We start from the raw sequence: 17,221 nt of genomic DNA on the forward strand, positions 1-17,221 counted from the left end.
CTCCATATGAATTGCTCATTGGTAGAAAGCCAAATATCTCATATTTTAGGGTATTCGGTTGCAAATGTTATATTTTAAGAAAGGGAAGCCGACTTTCTAAATTTGAGAAGAAATGTGATGAGGGTTTTCTTCTTGGATATTCATCAAATAGTAAAGCTTATAGAGTCTTCAACAAAACTCATGGTATTATTGAAGAAGCATATGATGTTGAATTCGATGAAACAAATGGGTCTCAAGATGAGAGTGATAATCTCGATGATGTTGGGGGAACTCAATTGATAAATGCAATGAAAAAATGGCCATTGGTGAAATAAAACCAAAGGAAGATGATGATGAAAATAGTGTGGTTGCCATTCCTTCATCCTCAACTCTAAATGAGGAAGATCACCAAAGCCAACAACATGATGAAACTATAGATACTCATGATCAAGGTACTTCAAGACATTCGGTTCCTCCTAATGCTTCAACTAGCAATTATCAAACGGTATCAAGAATTCATCATTCCATTGTGAAGGATCACCCGGTTGATCAAATTGTGGGTGATATTAGTAAGGGTGTTCAAACTCGCTCTCGCATAGCTTCGTTTTGTGAACATTTCTCTTTCGTATCTTGTATGGAACCTAACCGTGTAGATGAAGCTCTACTTGATGTTGATTGGGTGAATGCAATGCATGAAGAATTAAATAACTTCGCTCGAAATGAAGTTTGGGAGCTTGTTGAGAGACCAAAGAACCACAATGTTATTGGTACAAAATGGGTGTTTCGCAACAAGCACAATGAAGATGGTGTGGTAGTAAGAAACAAGGCAAGATTAGTTGCACAAGGATATACTCAAATTGAGGGATTGGATTTTGGGGAGACATTTGCTCCCGTGGCAAGATTAGAAGCAATCTGGATTCTTCTTGCTTATGCTTGTGCACATAATATCAAGCTCTACCAAATGGATGTAAAGAGTGCTTTTCTAAATGGTAAGATTAGTGAACTAGTGTATGTTGAACAACCTCCCGGTTTTGAGGACCCCAAAAGACCTAACCATGTGTTCAAGCTTTCTAAAGCTCTCTATGGGCTTAAGCAAGCTCCACGCACTTGGTATGAAAGGCTTAGTGATTTCTTGCTTTCCAAAGACTTCAAAATTGGGAAGGTTGACACTACTCTATTCACTAAAAGAATTGGCAAAGACTTATTTGTTTGTCAAATATATGTTGATGATATTATTTTTGGATCTACTAATGAATTATTTTGTGAGGAATTCGGAAAAATGATGTCAAAAGAATTTGAAATGTCTATGATAGGAGAATTGAGCTTCTTTCTTGGCCTTCAAATCAAACAATTGAAAGATAGAATTTTTATAAGTCAATCAAAATATTTGAAGGACATGCTCAAGAAGTTTGGTTTAGAAAATGCAAAGCCTATCAAGACTCCAATGGCAACAAATGGTCATCTAGACTTAGATGAAGGAGGTACTATGGTTGATCAAAAACTTTATCGTTCAATAATTGGTAGTTTGCTTTATATTACCGCATCTAGGCCCGATGTTATGTTTAGTGTATGCATGTGTGCTCGATTTCAAGCTTCACCTAGAGAGATTCACTTGAAGGCCGCTAAAAGAATTCTAAGATATTTGAAGTATACTCCCAATATTGGTCTATGGTATCCCAAAGGTGCTCAATTTGAATTAATTGGATATTCAGATTCGGACTATGCGGGGTGCAAAGTTGATAGAAAAAACACCTCCGGTTGTTGTCAATTTCTTGGTAGATCTCTTGTTTCATGGTCTTCTAAAAAACAAAATTCGGTTGCTCTCTCTATCGCTATATCGGCCGGAAATTGTTGTGCTCAACTATTATGGATGAAACAAACTTTATTGGATTATGGAATTATTTTCAAGAATGTGCCTCTCATATGTGATAATGAGAGTGCGGTAAAATTGGCTACCAATCCGGTCCAACACTCAAGAACTAAGCATATTGATATACGGCATCACTTCTTAAGGGATCATGTTGGCAAGGGAGATATCTCTATTTATTCCATTGGCACGGATGATCAATTAGCAGACATTTTTACAAAGCCTTTGGATGAAACAAGATTTTGTTCTTTAAGAAGTGAAATGAATGTGATCGATCTCTCAAATGTGGCTTGAAGTTGATCACGCATGTGTCGTGTTGCATCTCGGTTCTAAATATGCTCTTTATGCTATTTATTTGGTATTATTGATGCATTTTTCATTCTAAATTGCTCTAGATAGTTTAATACAAAAATTTGCATTACTCAATTTCATAATATGAATATGCATGCATACTAACTCTTGGATTGGTCGAAATGTCCATATATGAGCACCAATTCGGATTTGAAATTCAAAATCAGAAAGTGGACAGACATTGGAAAAATGAGTATCAGGCCGCGGACCGTCCGCCCATGGACCGCGGACCGTCCGCAGCATCAGGAACTGGACAGTCCGATCAGCAATGCAGACCGTCTGACCTCATCAGGGCGCAGACCGTCCGCCGCCCCTGCGCGGACCGTCCGCGACAGGCAGTAAAATCGGACAGAGGCCGCAGACTTGTCATTTGTGTTGCTTGCCCCTTCTCTCTTGCTCTCCACTCGCTAAATAGTCTCCTTTGTCGATTGTGCGCGGACGGAGAAGTGACGTTGCACACGGACAGTCCGACAGCTTGTGGCAACGTTCAATCAACATGTCTTCATCACAGTATTTCATAATCTTGTGGATTTCATCAAATCTCTTCAATTTTGAGATTATTTGGGTTTCCTCTCTGATCTGAAATTGAGCAGTAGTTTTACAAATCTGATTGGTGGGATTGTTAGTTCTACTCACTGTGAATGTTGTGCAAAATTTTGAACTCGTTTGGATAGATATTCTCTACAAAATCATCAATTCAACGTTTGTGGCGGCTAGGGTTCTGGAGAGTCGCCCCTGGTCGGTCGCGGACTGTCCGCCTGGTGGGCGCGGACCGTCCGGGCCTCTGGCGCGGACAGTCCGGCCCCCTAGCGCGAACCGTCCGGACCCTGGCAGAGCAATGCAGTTCTATTCCTTTTTATTGTGGTGATTGGTATCAACTATTTATCTATGGATGTCTGTCACATTATTGCAGTGGTTTTGGTGGTCTCCGCAAGAAACTTGCAGGTCGCTTTAAATCAAAGCGCCCTCGTGGAGATGATGCTGACTATACACCAACCACTGATTCAGAGGCCCAATCCTCAGCTGGGGGCACTGAATCTATGGATGCTGAAGACTTTCCTCATGTTCATCCCGATTATCCCATTGACACCACAGGATGGACATATCTAAAGTGGAGGTTTTCTATGGCTAAGTACTGCTCAAGGCGGACTATGAATCAATACACTCTGCCATCTGACACCAATATTCAATTTTTCCACACTCAGCTGCAGTTTGATGTTTTTTGGGGCACCTTGGTGGATACAAATTTTCATAAACATCAGGTGATTGATTGGTCCTTCATGCTAGGTCAATCAGTCATGGAGGGTCTGATCCCTAAGTTTGAGACGTGTGGCCTGTATCAGTTTATGGGGCAACAAACAGACTTCAGTGAAATGGCTGTCAAGCAATTCCTGGCCACCTCAGAGATTGATATAGAAGAAGAATTCATCACCTGGATAACTGGCTTCAAGCGCTATTCTGCCTCTTTTGCTGACTTTGCCACTGCCAACAGTCTGGATTATGGCACCATTTCAGCTGGCCTGGATCTCTACACCGAGGATAATTTTGAGGACCTTGTGCAATTCTATGAGCCAGCAAGGCTGGGAATACCCAGGAGGTTTGGAGAGACAGCAGGACTCAGGCATCATCCTGCTGTGATCAACAAGATTGCTAGAGTCACTATTCTTCCCAAGAGTGGGGATAAGAGCAAAATACGAGACAAATTCTGGAATATTATCCATCACATCATGAACGGTGAGGTAATGAATGTTGTTCTATTCATGATGAGACAACTCAATGATTTGAAGATGGACAAGAACCAAAATTTAGCATATGCTTCTTATATTATGGCTCTCATCAAAGCCAAGACAAGATTTGAGGGGCCCTGCGAGATTGTTCACACACCGTTCAGACCCTTTAAGAATGAGATAGGGTTTCTCACCAGGCCACTCACTCCCTTCCCAGATGATGAGGAAGACCCTGGCTATAATGCAGGAGCAGCTCCTGATGTTGAGGCCGAGCAGATGCCTCCTCCTCCACCTCCTCCTCAGCCTCAGCAGTATTGGCAGCCTGGTCTAGGCTACTTTGATATTTTCACAATATGCAGCAGGGGCTTGAGACCCATATTGATACTCGCTTTGAGGGCATGATGACACATGTGGATCACCGCCTAGATGACATGCAGTCTCGCTTTGACAGTAACTGGGATGCGCTCAACTCTGAGTTTTCTGAGTTTCGTGATCACATTCACACTAATGTCACTGATCCCATCATGACCAGGCTGAATAATATGCAGCAGAGTTTTCAAGATAACATGGGCGCTCTCTCCAGCCAATTTGATAATCTTACTACTAATGACAGCATGCATGATATCAGTCAGAGGTAGCAACAACTCCAGCAAGATTTCAGTTCTCCTCTCTTTTTGACACATTCAGCACTCACTACTACAACATGCATCCTCCACCCAGTGATCAGTGAGGCCTCTCCTTTGTGGCAATTGATGCCAAAGGGGGAGAGAAGCGCTGAGAAGAGAAGTTGTCAAATGTCACATTCAGGGGGAGTTGTTGGTCTATGTGGACATTATGACCGTGCATATGCATATTTACCTTTTTATGTCGCATGCATTAGTTTATGTCTTATGCATTTGGAACTGGCTTGAACTGTTAACTCTATGTCGTATGTCTGTGGACAATTATCTGTAATATTCTGTGGGTTGAACTATGTTTTAGTTCAAATTACTCTGTGTGTGGTTAATCGAGGAGTGATTATAATTGCTGCGCTTACTCTACGTATCATCTCTTGTATGCCTCGATAACCATGATTGTAGGAAAGTCTCCATCAAACTCGGATATATTATGTGTGTTATATCTTCAGCTTCAAATAATCCTGCACACACTTAGGGGGAGCCTTTCTTACATACTGAGTTTTATTGGGATTTATCTATCTCTCGGACAGAACTTCAAATCAAGATAAGTCCTATGAAACTCATCTCCAAAATCTATCTTATACCTTAGGTATGAGGGAGATTTGGAAAAACTAAACTTCTCTTTAATATATTATGTAGTGTTGTCATCAATTACCAAAAAGGGGGAGATTGTGAATCATCTAGGCCCCTTTGGTGATGTTTTGGTAATTAATGACAACTGCTTATGGACTAATGATTCTTGGAGAAATAAAAATGCAGGGTTGGACCACATAGAACAGGAAATGTTGGAGAATCATAAGCATTGGTTGTGGATCAAATAAAGGCAAAGGTATAATATAGGTTTTGTTTTTGCCGGTCTTGAGGAGTTTAGAGAAGATATCTGACCGGATTAGTAGGCTAGATAGCCGTACTATTAAGAGGGGTCAATGACTTTGATCTGTGTAAAGCTTAGTGCCTCATAGAGCATCAAGTAGTTGCATTTGCATGAGGACTAACAACGCTTCAAATTTTTTGAGTTAAAAGTTCTTTCAAAAGCGAGTTTGAAAATTGCAAAGTCTTGGATGCGCGGACCGTTTAGGCCTTGAGGGCGGACCGTCCGCGATTCACCAGAGGGGTCCGAAGTCTGACCACTTCGGAAGCCACATTGTTCCATTGCACTGCGGACCGTCCGGGCCTTAGGGCCGGACCGTCCGCAGTCATGACCAGAGAAGGCTGGTTTCGGGCCAGTCCCTGAATTATAGCGCGGACCGTTTGACTGTGTTGGGCGGACAGTCCGCAAGTGTCAAACATGTTTTGGACAGGGACTGTGTGATTTTGTAGATTTGTACTACGGACTGTCCGGGAGACTAGTCCGGACAGTACTGTCTCAGGTCGCGGACCGTCCGGCCTTATAGGCGGACGGTCCGCCCGTGTTAACTGTTCTTGGTCCGAGGGTCGGGTGCCTCAAGCTGCCAGGTCGCGGACGGTCCGGCCTTGGAGGGCGGACTGTCCGGATCCACCTTTTCTGACAGCTCTCACAGTTTTCAAACAGAAATTATAGTCGTTGTATGTACGGCGGACCGTCCGGCCCTAGGGCGTGGACCGTCCGCGTGTGCGCAGAACTGGTGCTTTTTGCACATAACGGTTGGATTTTGATGGGGGACTATAAATAGAAGGGTAGCTCGTGTGAGAGAGCTCTCTTGGCCATTCCTTGCACACATTGAGCTCATTTGTGATCCTCCAACTCACTCTCTCACACTTTTTGCTTGAGATTGCATTCTAGTGAGAGATTGAGGGTTCCTAATGCATTTGCATCATTCGGTGATTCTTGAGGCACTAGGTGGTACACCGAGCAAGCGTCATTGGCTTGTTACTCTTGGAGGTTGCCGCCTCCTAGACGACTCGGGTGATTGTCTCCGTCGAGCTCTCCAAGAAGATTGTGGAGAAGCCGCGGTGTTGATTGTGAGGGGTTCGCGCCTACCTCGCCGGAGCGGCAAAGGTGACATTAGTGGAATCGAGGTATTGAGTGATTTCTTGTCCACTTGGCTCAAAGATCAAGCCGTGTCTTGATAGAGGAGCAAGTGAGAGCTTGAAGTCCACCTCAACGTGGATTAGGGGTGATCGGCAAATCACCGATACCACGGATAAATTTTGGTGTCTCTACCTTCTTGCATTACTTATTGCCTTGCAAGTGATTAGTGTTTTGCATATTGTTCCTCAAGTATTCAATCACCGTAGTTGTTTCTCATACATTGTTTACTTATTGTCACTAGAGAATTTATTCCTCTTGTTATATTGATTAAATTTACCTAGTGCTTTTGATTTTAGTCAAAACCACCTATTCACCCCCCTCTAGCCGGTGTCCTAGATCCTACAATGACGAAATTAGACAAATGGCCGAAGCCATCATGGATAAAGTTGTTGATCAGCTACAAAACGAAGCTGCAGAAGTAGTCCTAAGGGAAGATTAGATGCTGTTGTAAAAACATTTAGAATGTAATGTTTGTTGAGAATCATGTGTAATATTGTGCAACTTTGGATGTAATATATTAGTTGTTTATAGTTCTATTCTTTACTATGCATGAAACATCATATACATACCGTTTTTGAGCCTTCGGCGAAAAAACACCTTCCCTTCTTTTCATGCTACGTAAATAATATCCGTGTTCTCATAAAATCAGTAACCAATCCTCGTAAAATCAATAATCAATAGATCTTTCCATTTCAGAGTTTGGCGAAGGTATAACTCTTCAATGGCTATTTTTTGTGCCGTGTCACTATTTGTTCAAAACAATCTTCGAATATCAATATCGAGACCCCCCTTCTTGCGTTGTTGATGCACTATGATGTATGATGTTATGCTATGCAAATGATGTAATGATGTGATGTTATGCAAAATGATATTTGCCGAAGGTTGACATTTATTTTTCACTGTAAGCCTCCCTTAGGAGCTTCTTCGCCTTTTACTTCAGCGGAATCAGCGTTTATTTTTCGCTGTAAGCCTCCCTTAGGAGCTTCTTCGCCTTTTACTTTCAGCAGAATCAACGCTTATTTTTCGCTGTAAGCCTCCCTTAGGAGCTTCTTCGCCTTTTACTTTCAGCGGAATCAGCGCTTATTTTTCGCTGTAAGCCTCCCTTAGGAGCTTCTTCACCTTTTACTTTCAGCGGAATCAGCGTTTATTTTTCGCTGTAAGCTCTGCATTCCCTTCGGAACGACTTTTGAGCAGAAAACTTACACTGTGCTCCCTTAGGAACGACTTTTTTGCTGCTTCGAAGAAATTGCACTGCGTTCCTTAGAACAAATTTTTGATAATTCGAAGGTCCTCCGTGCCACCATGAATTCTCATGCTTCGGCAACTCAAGCCTATGGAGAAGATATATTTTCATTATGGTAAAAAGCGAAACTGTTACGAGAGATTGAAAAACGATAAAAAGCTCTTAAACTTCCCATAATTGTTCCTTATTAAAAAGAAAGTAATACTGAATGTGAAAATGCGAAAAGCTGCTGTCGAGGTAGGATATTTGTCAGTAAATATGCTTCGACTCTGGCACAGTGCTATTGACTGTGCGAGCTTCGGACTCCTCTCTGAAGTCCCGCTGGAGGTGAGTGTGTTGACTCCCTTCTGGCTGCTGACCTCGTTGCATTGGTGGTGGCGGTGGAGGCTGTTGCCAAGATGCTTGGGGTTGACTTGCCGAAGCAACAGAAGCTGCAGGGTGATTGCCTACATATTCTGTAATGTAAGGCGAATGGTACGAAGCAGTATGCATGACTTGCTTCGGCTGACTCTGTTGTGTTGCAGTTGCTGCTATCTCCTTTTGCTTCTGGATGGTAACATGGCACATCCTGGTGGTATGACCCTTGTCTTCACCACAGAATAGGCAGTAAATTTTTCTTGGCTGATCCCCAAATCTTCCCCCGAAGCCCCTGGCGCCTCTGCCCCTTGGCGCTGGCGACCTGAAAGAGCTTTGCTGCTGCCCCGAAGCTTGCGAGGAGTACTGTGGCCTTTGCTGTTGACTCCCTCTATCATCACTTTGAGTAGAGTTGTGAATTGACCTGACGTGCCTCAGATGGAATCTTCCTCCGAAGCCCCTGGTCATTTCAGAGAACCTGAATGCTTCCTCCCTTCTTTGGCGAAAGTCATTGTCAGCTCGAATATACTCGTCCATCTTCTGGAGCAGCTTCTCCAAAGTTTGAGGAGGCTTCCTGGCAAAGTATTGCGCTGAAGGTCCCGGTCGAAGTCCCTTAATCATGGCCTCAATGACAATTTCATTGGGCACTGTTGGTGCCTGTGCCCTCAGACGCAGGAACCTTCGGACATACGCCTGAAGGTATTCTTCATGGTCCTGGGTGCACTGGAATAAAGCTTGAGCAGTGACCGGCTTTGTTTGAAACCCTTGGAAGCTGGTTATCAACATGTCCTTTAGCTTTTGCCATGAGGTGATTGTTCCTGGCCGAAGAGAGGAATACCAGGTTTATGCAACACTCTTGACAGCCATGACGAAAGACTTTGCCATGACTGCAGTATTGCCACCATACGAAGATATGGTTGCTTCATAACTCATCAAGAATTGCTTCGGGTCTGAATGACCGTCGTACATGGGGAGCTGGGGTGGCTTGTAAGACTGGGGCCAAGGTGTAGCCTGCAGTTCTGTTGACAGAGGAGAAGTATCATCAAAAGCAAAATTTCCATGATGGAAATCTTCATACCAGTCGTCCTCATTGTAGAAGCCCTCCTGATGAAGCTCTCTGTGCGGAGGTCTTCGGTTATGGTCATCTTGAGCAAGATGACGAACTTCTTCAGAGGCTTCGTCTATCTGCCTTTGCAGGTCAGCTAGACGAGCCATCTTTTCCTTCTTCCGTTGGACCTGTTGATGGAGCATCTCCAAGTTTTGGATTTCTTGATCCAAGTCGTCCTCCGGAGGCGTTGGACTGGTGGCCTTCCTCTTCTGGCTTCGGGCCTCCCTAAGAGAAAGGACATCCTGATTGGGGTCCAACGGCTGCAGAGTGGCAGCCCCTGTTGCTGGAGCTTTGTTCGGTGGCATGACGAAGGTGATGCTTGCCGAAGGTGTTCAAAACTCAAAAAATGGAAGTGAGTTCACCGGAGGTGGGCGCCAATATTGGTGACTTGTTCTCAAATGCTAAGAGTTAAGAACAAGGCATCATAAAAAGTGTTAAATGTTAAAGTCCTTCGTCTTTCAAGACATTATATCCCTTCGGATATAATGAATTCCGAATGAAGGTTATGAAGGAAGAGACCTTTGTAAGCTTTATAGATGACAAAGAAGAATGCGTATATAAAATACGAATAATAATACAGATATTATCATCAACTTATTTTTATTTGCATTATCATATTTATAATAACAAATTATAAATGTACCTTCGGATTGACGGAAAGTAAAGGTACAGGCGTGATGCGAAAAGCGAATGCCAAGTCAGCCTGAACAGTACGGAAGTACTGTTCATCTATTTATAGGCACGGGACGCAGCCCGTGTAGAATTACATTAATGCCCTTTACATTTATAAATAGCTCTATAGTAATTCTTCAAGGTCTAATTTGGCTTTTCATATTTAAGTCGGTTCCCCTTTTCTGCTGTCATGCCGAAGCTTTTCTGCGCATAGCTTCGTGATCATCTTATCCTTCGTCATAATCGCCTTCCGTCCCACTCAAGCTTCGTCTTGACCATACTCTTGTATACCCGTAACCCGATTCCGAAGACACTTGTTCACATATTTCACTTGGAAAACATTGTCAAATCATGTTTTTGAGGACCTTCGGAAGCCGAAGGCCCCCAACAGGCTTAATGTCAACTAAGCATTTTGATGACGTTGCAAAAATAACTACTCCCTCCGTCTCAAAATAAAATTCGTTTTCCATTTTTATTTGACTTATATAAAAAATAATGTATTTATTATATATATATATATATAGAGAGAGAGAGAGAGATTGAACATAGATATAAACCAAGAGTTAAAACAACTAATATTTTGGGATAGACGGAGTATTAAAGAGGAAGAGAAAATCGAAGAGAAGAGATCGTTTCTAGGGCTACTCCCAATATTGATTTTATTTAAGTTTCATATTTATTAAATGTCATGTCACCTAAAAGTATGATGGCATTACAATGGTTTAAAAGGGAGAGATATAGAAAGTTTTATAGGAGGTGAGAGAGTTTCATTTAGAGCAAGTATAATAAGGTGACATGACATATGCGACCTACAAAAGATGTCACATCTGATTTATGGTCACATAGAAATAAAAGAAATGGAGCGTGCTAGTGACAACAAAGTTCCCCAACAAGCCTACTGATGCCATATACATTGCTATCGCACTTGTGCAGCAATGAAGCGTGCTACTGACAACAAAGTTAAGGTGTACCTCCATCCTAAAATCTAAAACATAAGAGATTTAAGTTTATCCTAAATCAAACTATACTGAATTTAGTTAAATTTATGGAGAAAATACTAAAATCTACCATATAAAAAATCTACCAAAACATATTTTATAATATAACCAGTTAACCAATAAATTGATGTGTTTTCTTATTTTCATAAATTTAATTAAAGTTAGTATGATTTAGCTAAATATAAAACTGTATTTCTTATATTCTAGTACAGAGGAAGTATGGCTTGAGTAATAACATGATGTCTGCTGTAATACAAATTCAGCTCACTTGAGTGTTTCCTAGAAAATGTAGCTCGTAGGTGTTTCTATCACTTGTTGGATTGCTTGCCTGTTTGCTGGTATCCCATTCCAGGTTTGGAAGTGTAAATTTGAATGTTTGCTTTCTTAGGTTGTATTTAAATTCTTCAGAACTAATAGTTAGCTAAACTAGCTGTAGAGATTTCAAACACCCCGACTAATGCCCTAGCTATTCGTTAGCTAAAACTATCTCCAAGAGAGGCTCGAAACGTGACCCTATTTTAAATATAAGGCTTAGAACAATAAAACACTCTTTTAACGGTTATCCTATTTTACAAAAAAAATATCGAATAATTATAGGGCTAAGTCTCTTAGGTCTTAAATATAATACCTCATATACTGGAGCCTTATTCTCGTTTTCTTATAATCTCCAACCATTTACTTCCTAATAACTTGATTTATTTTCTAAATATAGTTATTTAAGGCTTACATGCAGTAAAAAATTATTTTGAGTCCCTCAACATTGTAATTACGATCATATTTCAATTTTTAGGCCTCTATTTTAGAGTTTTTTGTTTAAGATACTCTAACTCGTACCTAACAGTTAGTGAATTAGCCAGCTAAATACAAATAATAATTTGTTAGCTGTATAACTATTAACTTTATGAGTTCTAAACAAAGCCTTAATAAAAGCAGAGCAAAACTCTTGCAAAAAAGCCCATCTCTAAGAAAAAAAATCGAATTCCAGCCCAATAGGACTTCATTGAAGCCCACAAAGCCCAATAATAACTGCCATTTCGAAACTACGTCTCTTGTCCTCAGCAAAAACCTCCCCTCCCCCCCTTCCTGGCCCCCCACAATCCGAGGATCCGAATCCCCGACGCAACCCTTGCGTGGTGGCGTCACCACCCAAATCCCACCATCCGGATCTGCCGATCCGCCGCCGCCATGTCCCGCTCGGAGCGCCGCCTCGCCTCGGCCGTGGTGCGCCTTCCCGGCCGCTCCAGGGTCTCCGCCTCGCCATCCCCGCGCCGCCGCTCCCAGTCCCCATCCCCGCGCCGCGACCGCCGCCGCCGCGACCGCTCCCCGATCCCTTACCGCGATCGCTCCCCAAGTCCATATCGAGCCCGTCGCCGTGACCGCTCCCCGAGCCCTTACCGCGATCGCCGCGACCGCTCCCCGAGCCCTTATCGCGATCGCCGCCGCCAGTGGTCACCCTACCACAACGACCGCGGCCGGGACCGTGACCGGGTCCTGCCCGTCCGTAGCGGCGGGGGCGCCTGGTCCGATGACGACGACGACGACAAGGAACTCCAGGGCCTCAGCTACTTCGAGTACCGCCGCCTCAAGCGCCAGAAGCTTCGCAAGAGCAAGAAAAGGTGCATCTGGAACATCACGCCCAGCCCGCCCCGTGTTGAAGGCGACGAGGAGAACTACGGCTACAGCGACGTGGAAGAGGAGAAGGTATCTCCGAAGGCCTCGCCGGAGGCTAGCGAGGAGGAGAGCAAGGATGCGTCGGAGTCAGAATCCGGTGAGTCTGATAGCCTCTCCGAGTCCAGCGGATCGGAAGCTTCTATGAGGAAGAAGAAAGGGAGGAATAAAAGTCGCCGTAGTAGCAAGCGCAGCCGGCAGCGCCACCGCCACCGCTCATACAGTTCGGAGATTGAGGACGAAAGCAAGAGCGACGATGATTCTGTGGGCTCTTATGATTCGGAGGAGTCTAGGGATAGGAGCAAAAAGAGGTCGCGCAGGCATAATAGATCTAAGAAGAGGAGCAGGAGCTCCAGGAGGAAGAAGAGGAGGAGCCAGGATACAGCATCGGAGCAAAGCTCTGAGGAGGAAGAGGAGGAGGATAGTAAGAAAAAGAATAAGGGCTTGAAGAGGAAGCGGAGCAAGCGATCTGATTCTGAAGAATCGGTCCCTTCTGATGCCACTCCTGATGATGTAAAAGAAATTGAAGAAACTAAAGTGCCAGAAATTGATCCAGAAGCAATCAAGTTCAAGGAAATCCTTGAGGCCCAGAAGAAGGCTTCCTTGGAGAACGATATGCCTGTTGGTCCAATGCCACTTCCACGCGCAGAAGGGCATATTAGTTATGGTGGTGCACTTAGGCCTGGAGAAGGTGACGCAATTGCACAGTATGTTCAGCAAGGGAAGCGTATCCCACGGCGTGGTGAGGTTGGTCTGTCTGCAGAAGAGATTCAGAAGTTTGAGGATCTGGGGTATGTGATGAGTGGGAGTAGGCACCAGAGGATGAATGCTATCCGTATCAGGAAGGAAAATCAGGTTTATAGTGCTGAGGATAAGAGAGCATTGGCCATGTTTAACTACGAGGAGAAGTCAAAGCGGGAGCACAAGGTTATGGCTGACTTGCAGCGCTTGGTGCAGAGAACCATTGGCCATGATGTGGGACCTTCACATGATCCATTTGCTACTACAGATGGTTGAGTAATGATTTCTTGTTCAACTAGTCACCTGTATCAGGTGTGCTTTACCTGTTTGTGTTTCCTTCCCTACATTGTAATTAGTGTTTTTGAACTTGCCTAGTTATGCCGCAAATTGCTTATGACATTTTGCATGTGAACCATAGTAAAAAAGAGCATATTATTAGCTTGTATCTTGTATGTGCAATATTTTTTGTTATGATGGGTTATATGTGCTTACATCTGCTGTTATGGTTCCAAGCTGCTTTGTTTTACCATTGAAGCTCAGGACTTCTTTTTCTTTCTCTTTTTGGGGTGAAGGAAATACAGACCTGGTGTAGTGGTGAGAGCTGACTCACTGAGTCTATCGTGGGTTCGAATTTGTGGGGGAAGGAAGGCTTGTCTCGGTTTATTCCTTCTTTAGATCTTACTCATGTGGGAACCTCAGCAATTGAGTCTGTGCTTTTTTTTTCCTTTCTTTTTGGGTGAAGGGGTGGAGGGGATTGTGGATGATAAATCTAGTACATATTGGATCTTGTCGCATGGTCAATGGTTATAAAGGATAGTTGCAGCATGTACTACAGAAATTTATTTGTCCTATCCTATCAAAGGATGCATCATGCTATCAGCCCACGTTTATGACATGGATTGATATAATACCTCGTATTCTTTTTCTACCATATGCAATAATGAACTTAGCCACCTTGTATCCCTTTTTTTGGCAACATGCCAACCTGCAGTGATGGGTTTTAGTAACTTGGAAACAAACAATACCGTTATTAACCTTAATTCGATTTCAGTATGGAATCACCTGATGAACAATGTTGGAAATACATTCCCGTGATTTGTTTTCATGTGAATCAGATAGATGAAAAGTACTTGTGCTGTGATTTGGTAGCTGCAATAGGTGCACTGCTCTATTTGTACTACATGCCTGCTTCAACTAAGGACCTGTTTGGATCACTTGGACTAACTAGTAGCTAGAAAACAATCCTAGTTCGAACAAGCATGTAGAGTAATGGGTGGATTAAACTTTTAGTCCAGCCCTCAACTAATAACTAGTCCATTAACTGAGCAATCCACTAATAGGTGTCCATAAACTTTCAGCAGGGGGATCTAAACACCCCTAAATTAAACTTTAGTTGTAAACTTTAAACGATTATTTTTTTACTTGAACTAACTAGTCCTTGCCAATCCAAAATGGCCCTAAGCATTGTAATTTGGCTCCATTTAGGTTTTTTTTTCTCAGATCCTGATATTGGGGTAGCAGCTTAAGTTCGAAATTTTGGTTTCACATATGCAAGGTGGATTTGTACGCTGCTGATGGTTGTGCAAATTTCTTGTGCTAATTTCAGTGAGTTATGGTTACCATTTGATAAGTTAGTTTCGACATACATCTTGACTGGTCCTTTGAAACAATATGGGCAGTGTGACTCAAACTTGTGCCTGAGAACCAACGGTTGATTCTATTCCCTCCTACTTTTCATCTTTCAATCTGATACTCTCTTCAGTTTCATACTTATTTGTTTGGACCACGATACAAACAACAGTATCTGTTTTGGAGATGGTATTGCGGTCCAAATAAGAAGTTTGCTCTGTGGATTCATGTCCATCTGTTTGCTCTCTGCAGCTGTCTGTAGATTCATGTCCATGATACCATGTTTATTGTCATAGCTTGGTAGCTAAGCTCATTCTCCGCGCCCAATTAACAAATTTTATAAGCAGTTTAATGCTTTTCACAGGTAAACAAAGTTATTGACTTGATGTTTATAATTGCACCACAACATAACCAAATATCCATATCCCACATCTCTGAATGGTTTGAATTGACTGTAGTGTTTATTCCAATAACTCATCTAGGACACTCTTGGGAGTACAGACAGTAAACAATCGCCTGAGAACGGCTGCGCCGTAGCTAGGACGTCCGGTTTTGCGGCGAGCTGCTAGACCTTGCTGTGCCCTGAGGAGGTCATCACTGGTCCGCAAGGAAAGCAACCACTCGATCCATGACCTCAACCGCCTTGTGGCTGCCGGGGTTGAGGACGAAGAAACCGTGGTCCTCACCTTCCGTCTCGAACCACTCCACCTTCCCGCGCCACCCGCTGGCCCGTACGGCCTCGCAGTATCCGGGCCCCCTCGGCGCCCTCGGGTCCAAAGACGCCGTGCAGACGAGCAGCCTTTCACCCACTAGCTTCTCCAGGCTCGGCGCGCCGTCCGCCATCGGGTTAATCCTTGGATCGTCCGCCCCGCCGGTCGCGCCCGGGAAGATGACCGCCCACCTGCTATTGTTAGATCGCCAGAACTCCTCTTCTTCTACATCCATCTTCTGTTCGCCGGAAAAGGAAGGGTGGAGCAGGATCACGCCTTCTATGCGCGGTGGTTCAGCGGCCGGCAAGCCGCTCACGCCCACAGAGATGGCCATGTTGTGGGCAATGTTACCGCCGGCGCTGATGCCGACCAGGAAGACGCGGCCGAGGTCGCCGTGGTCGGACAGCCACTGGTCCGCGCCGGAGACCGCCCACTTGAGCGCGGCCCAGGAGTCGTCGTAGGCTGCCGGGAGCGGGTGCTCTGGCGCGAGGCGGTAGTCGGCGGAGACAGCGACGACGCGTGCTCTGGCGACCAGCGAGTTGACATAGCGATGGTACATAGGCTCGCGGGCTGAGCCGACGATGAAGTAGCCGCCATGGAAGAAGACGACGACTGGGAGCTTCGTCGTGGCTCCCTGGACTGGTGGTAGGTAGAGCCGCACGGTGGCGCCGGTGGCGACGTCGATGACGACGTCTTTGGATGCCACGCCCGTGTCCGCGTCGAAGCCGGCGGGCACGGTTTCCATGCGTTGGGCCGCACGCTCGACTTGGCCGTCCATGTAGAGTTTGAAGGAGCTGCAATCGAAGGCGATCACTCTGCTGCTGGAATCCATTGCCCTTGCCCGGCACGTGTAGCAAGCTGCGGCGGCGTGCACTGGAGTGGCTGCACAGGAAGAAAGGCTATCCTTGTTCCAATCTTCTGCACCTGCAGGCGGTAGAGTATTTGATGAGAACCCTCACTCTTTCTCATGATGTGACTAGCTTTGTCGTTGGAATCATTTCTCACGTCACGGCTGGGCTCCAAGAAATTGGCCAGCGCAGGCGCAGCACATACTTTACCAACAATTGGAGGTCCTGTCCAGACTGTCCAGTGCTCCGTCATTCGGTCGCTCGGCGATGCCGATGGCCAGGTGGGTCACGTGATCCATGAGATGTGCGACCAGCTTTTGCTTGGCCTTGCTTAGCCAGGCGAGGCTTGACTTGCCCAGTGAGAAGAGCCAATTCGGTTCTCCCGGATTAGCGATGAAAATCTCCTTTGCATGAAATTTATTTAAATTTCGGGCTATAAGAATTGTTACCCGAAATCACATCGGGTTTCATACAACTCGAAAAATCGGGTACCGAAAAATCGGATTCGGATATCGGGTATTCCCGAAGTACCCGAAAATTCTTCCAATCATGCAGTTGGCCCAAATAATACGTCGATTGAGCAAGTGCTGGAGAAAACCTTCGATGATTATTTGTCTTGTAAGAATGTGTTTTTCCCT

At 44.4% G+C, this 17,221-nt stretch overlaps 2 protein-coding genes across 2 annotated transcripts; one reads left to right on the forward strand and one right to left on the reverse strand.

The window, feature by feature from the left end:
• Positions 1–12,062: 12,062 nt before the first annotated feature.
• LOC100191706 (uncharacterized) lies at positions 12,063–13,886 on the forward strand. Its single transcript, NM_001137135.2, has one exon. It carries the CDS (start codon positions 12,173–12,175, stop codon positions 13,670–13,672), a length of 1,500 nt encoding a protein of 499 aa, NP_001130607.2. The 5' UTR covers positions 12,063–12,172; the 3' UTR covers positions 13,673–13,886.
• Positions 13,887–15,384: 1,498 nt separating this feature from the next.
• Positions 15,385–16,703, reverse strand: LOC100382162 (uncharacterized). The gene has a single exon (NM_001365473.1). The coding sequence runs from the start codon at positions 16,565–16,567 to the stop codon at positions 15,620–15,622; it is 948 nt and encodes a 315-aa protein (NP_001352402.1). The 5' UTR covers positions 16,568–16,703; the 3' UTR covers positions 15,385–15,619.
• Between the last annotated feature and the right edge of the window lie 518 nt (positions 16,704–17,221).

This window comes from Zea mays, chromosome 7, assembly GCF_902167145.1.
Source record: "Zea mays cultivar B73 chromosome 7, Zm-B73-REFERENCE-NAM-5.0, whole genome shotgun sequence".
Classification (NCBI taxonomy): Eukaryota; Viridiplantae; Streptophyta; class Magnoliopsida; order Poales; family Poaceae; genus Zea; species Zea mays.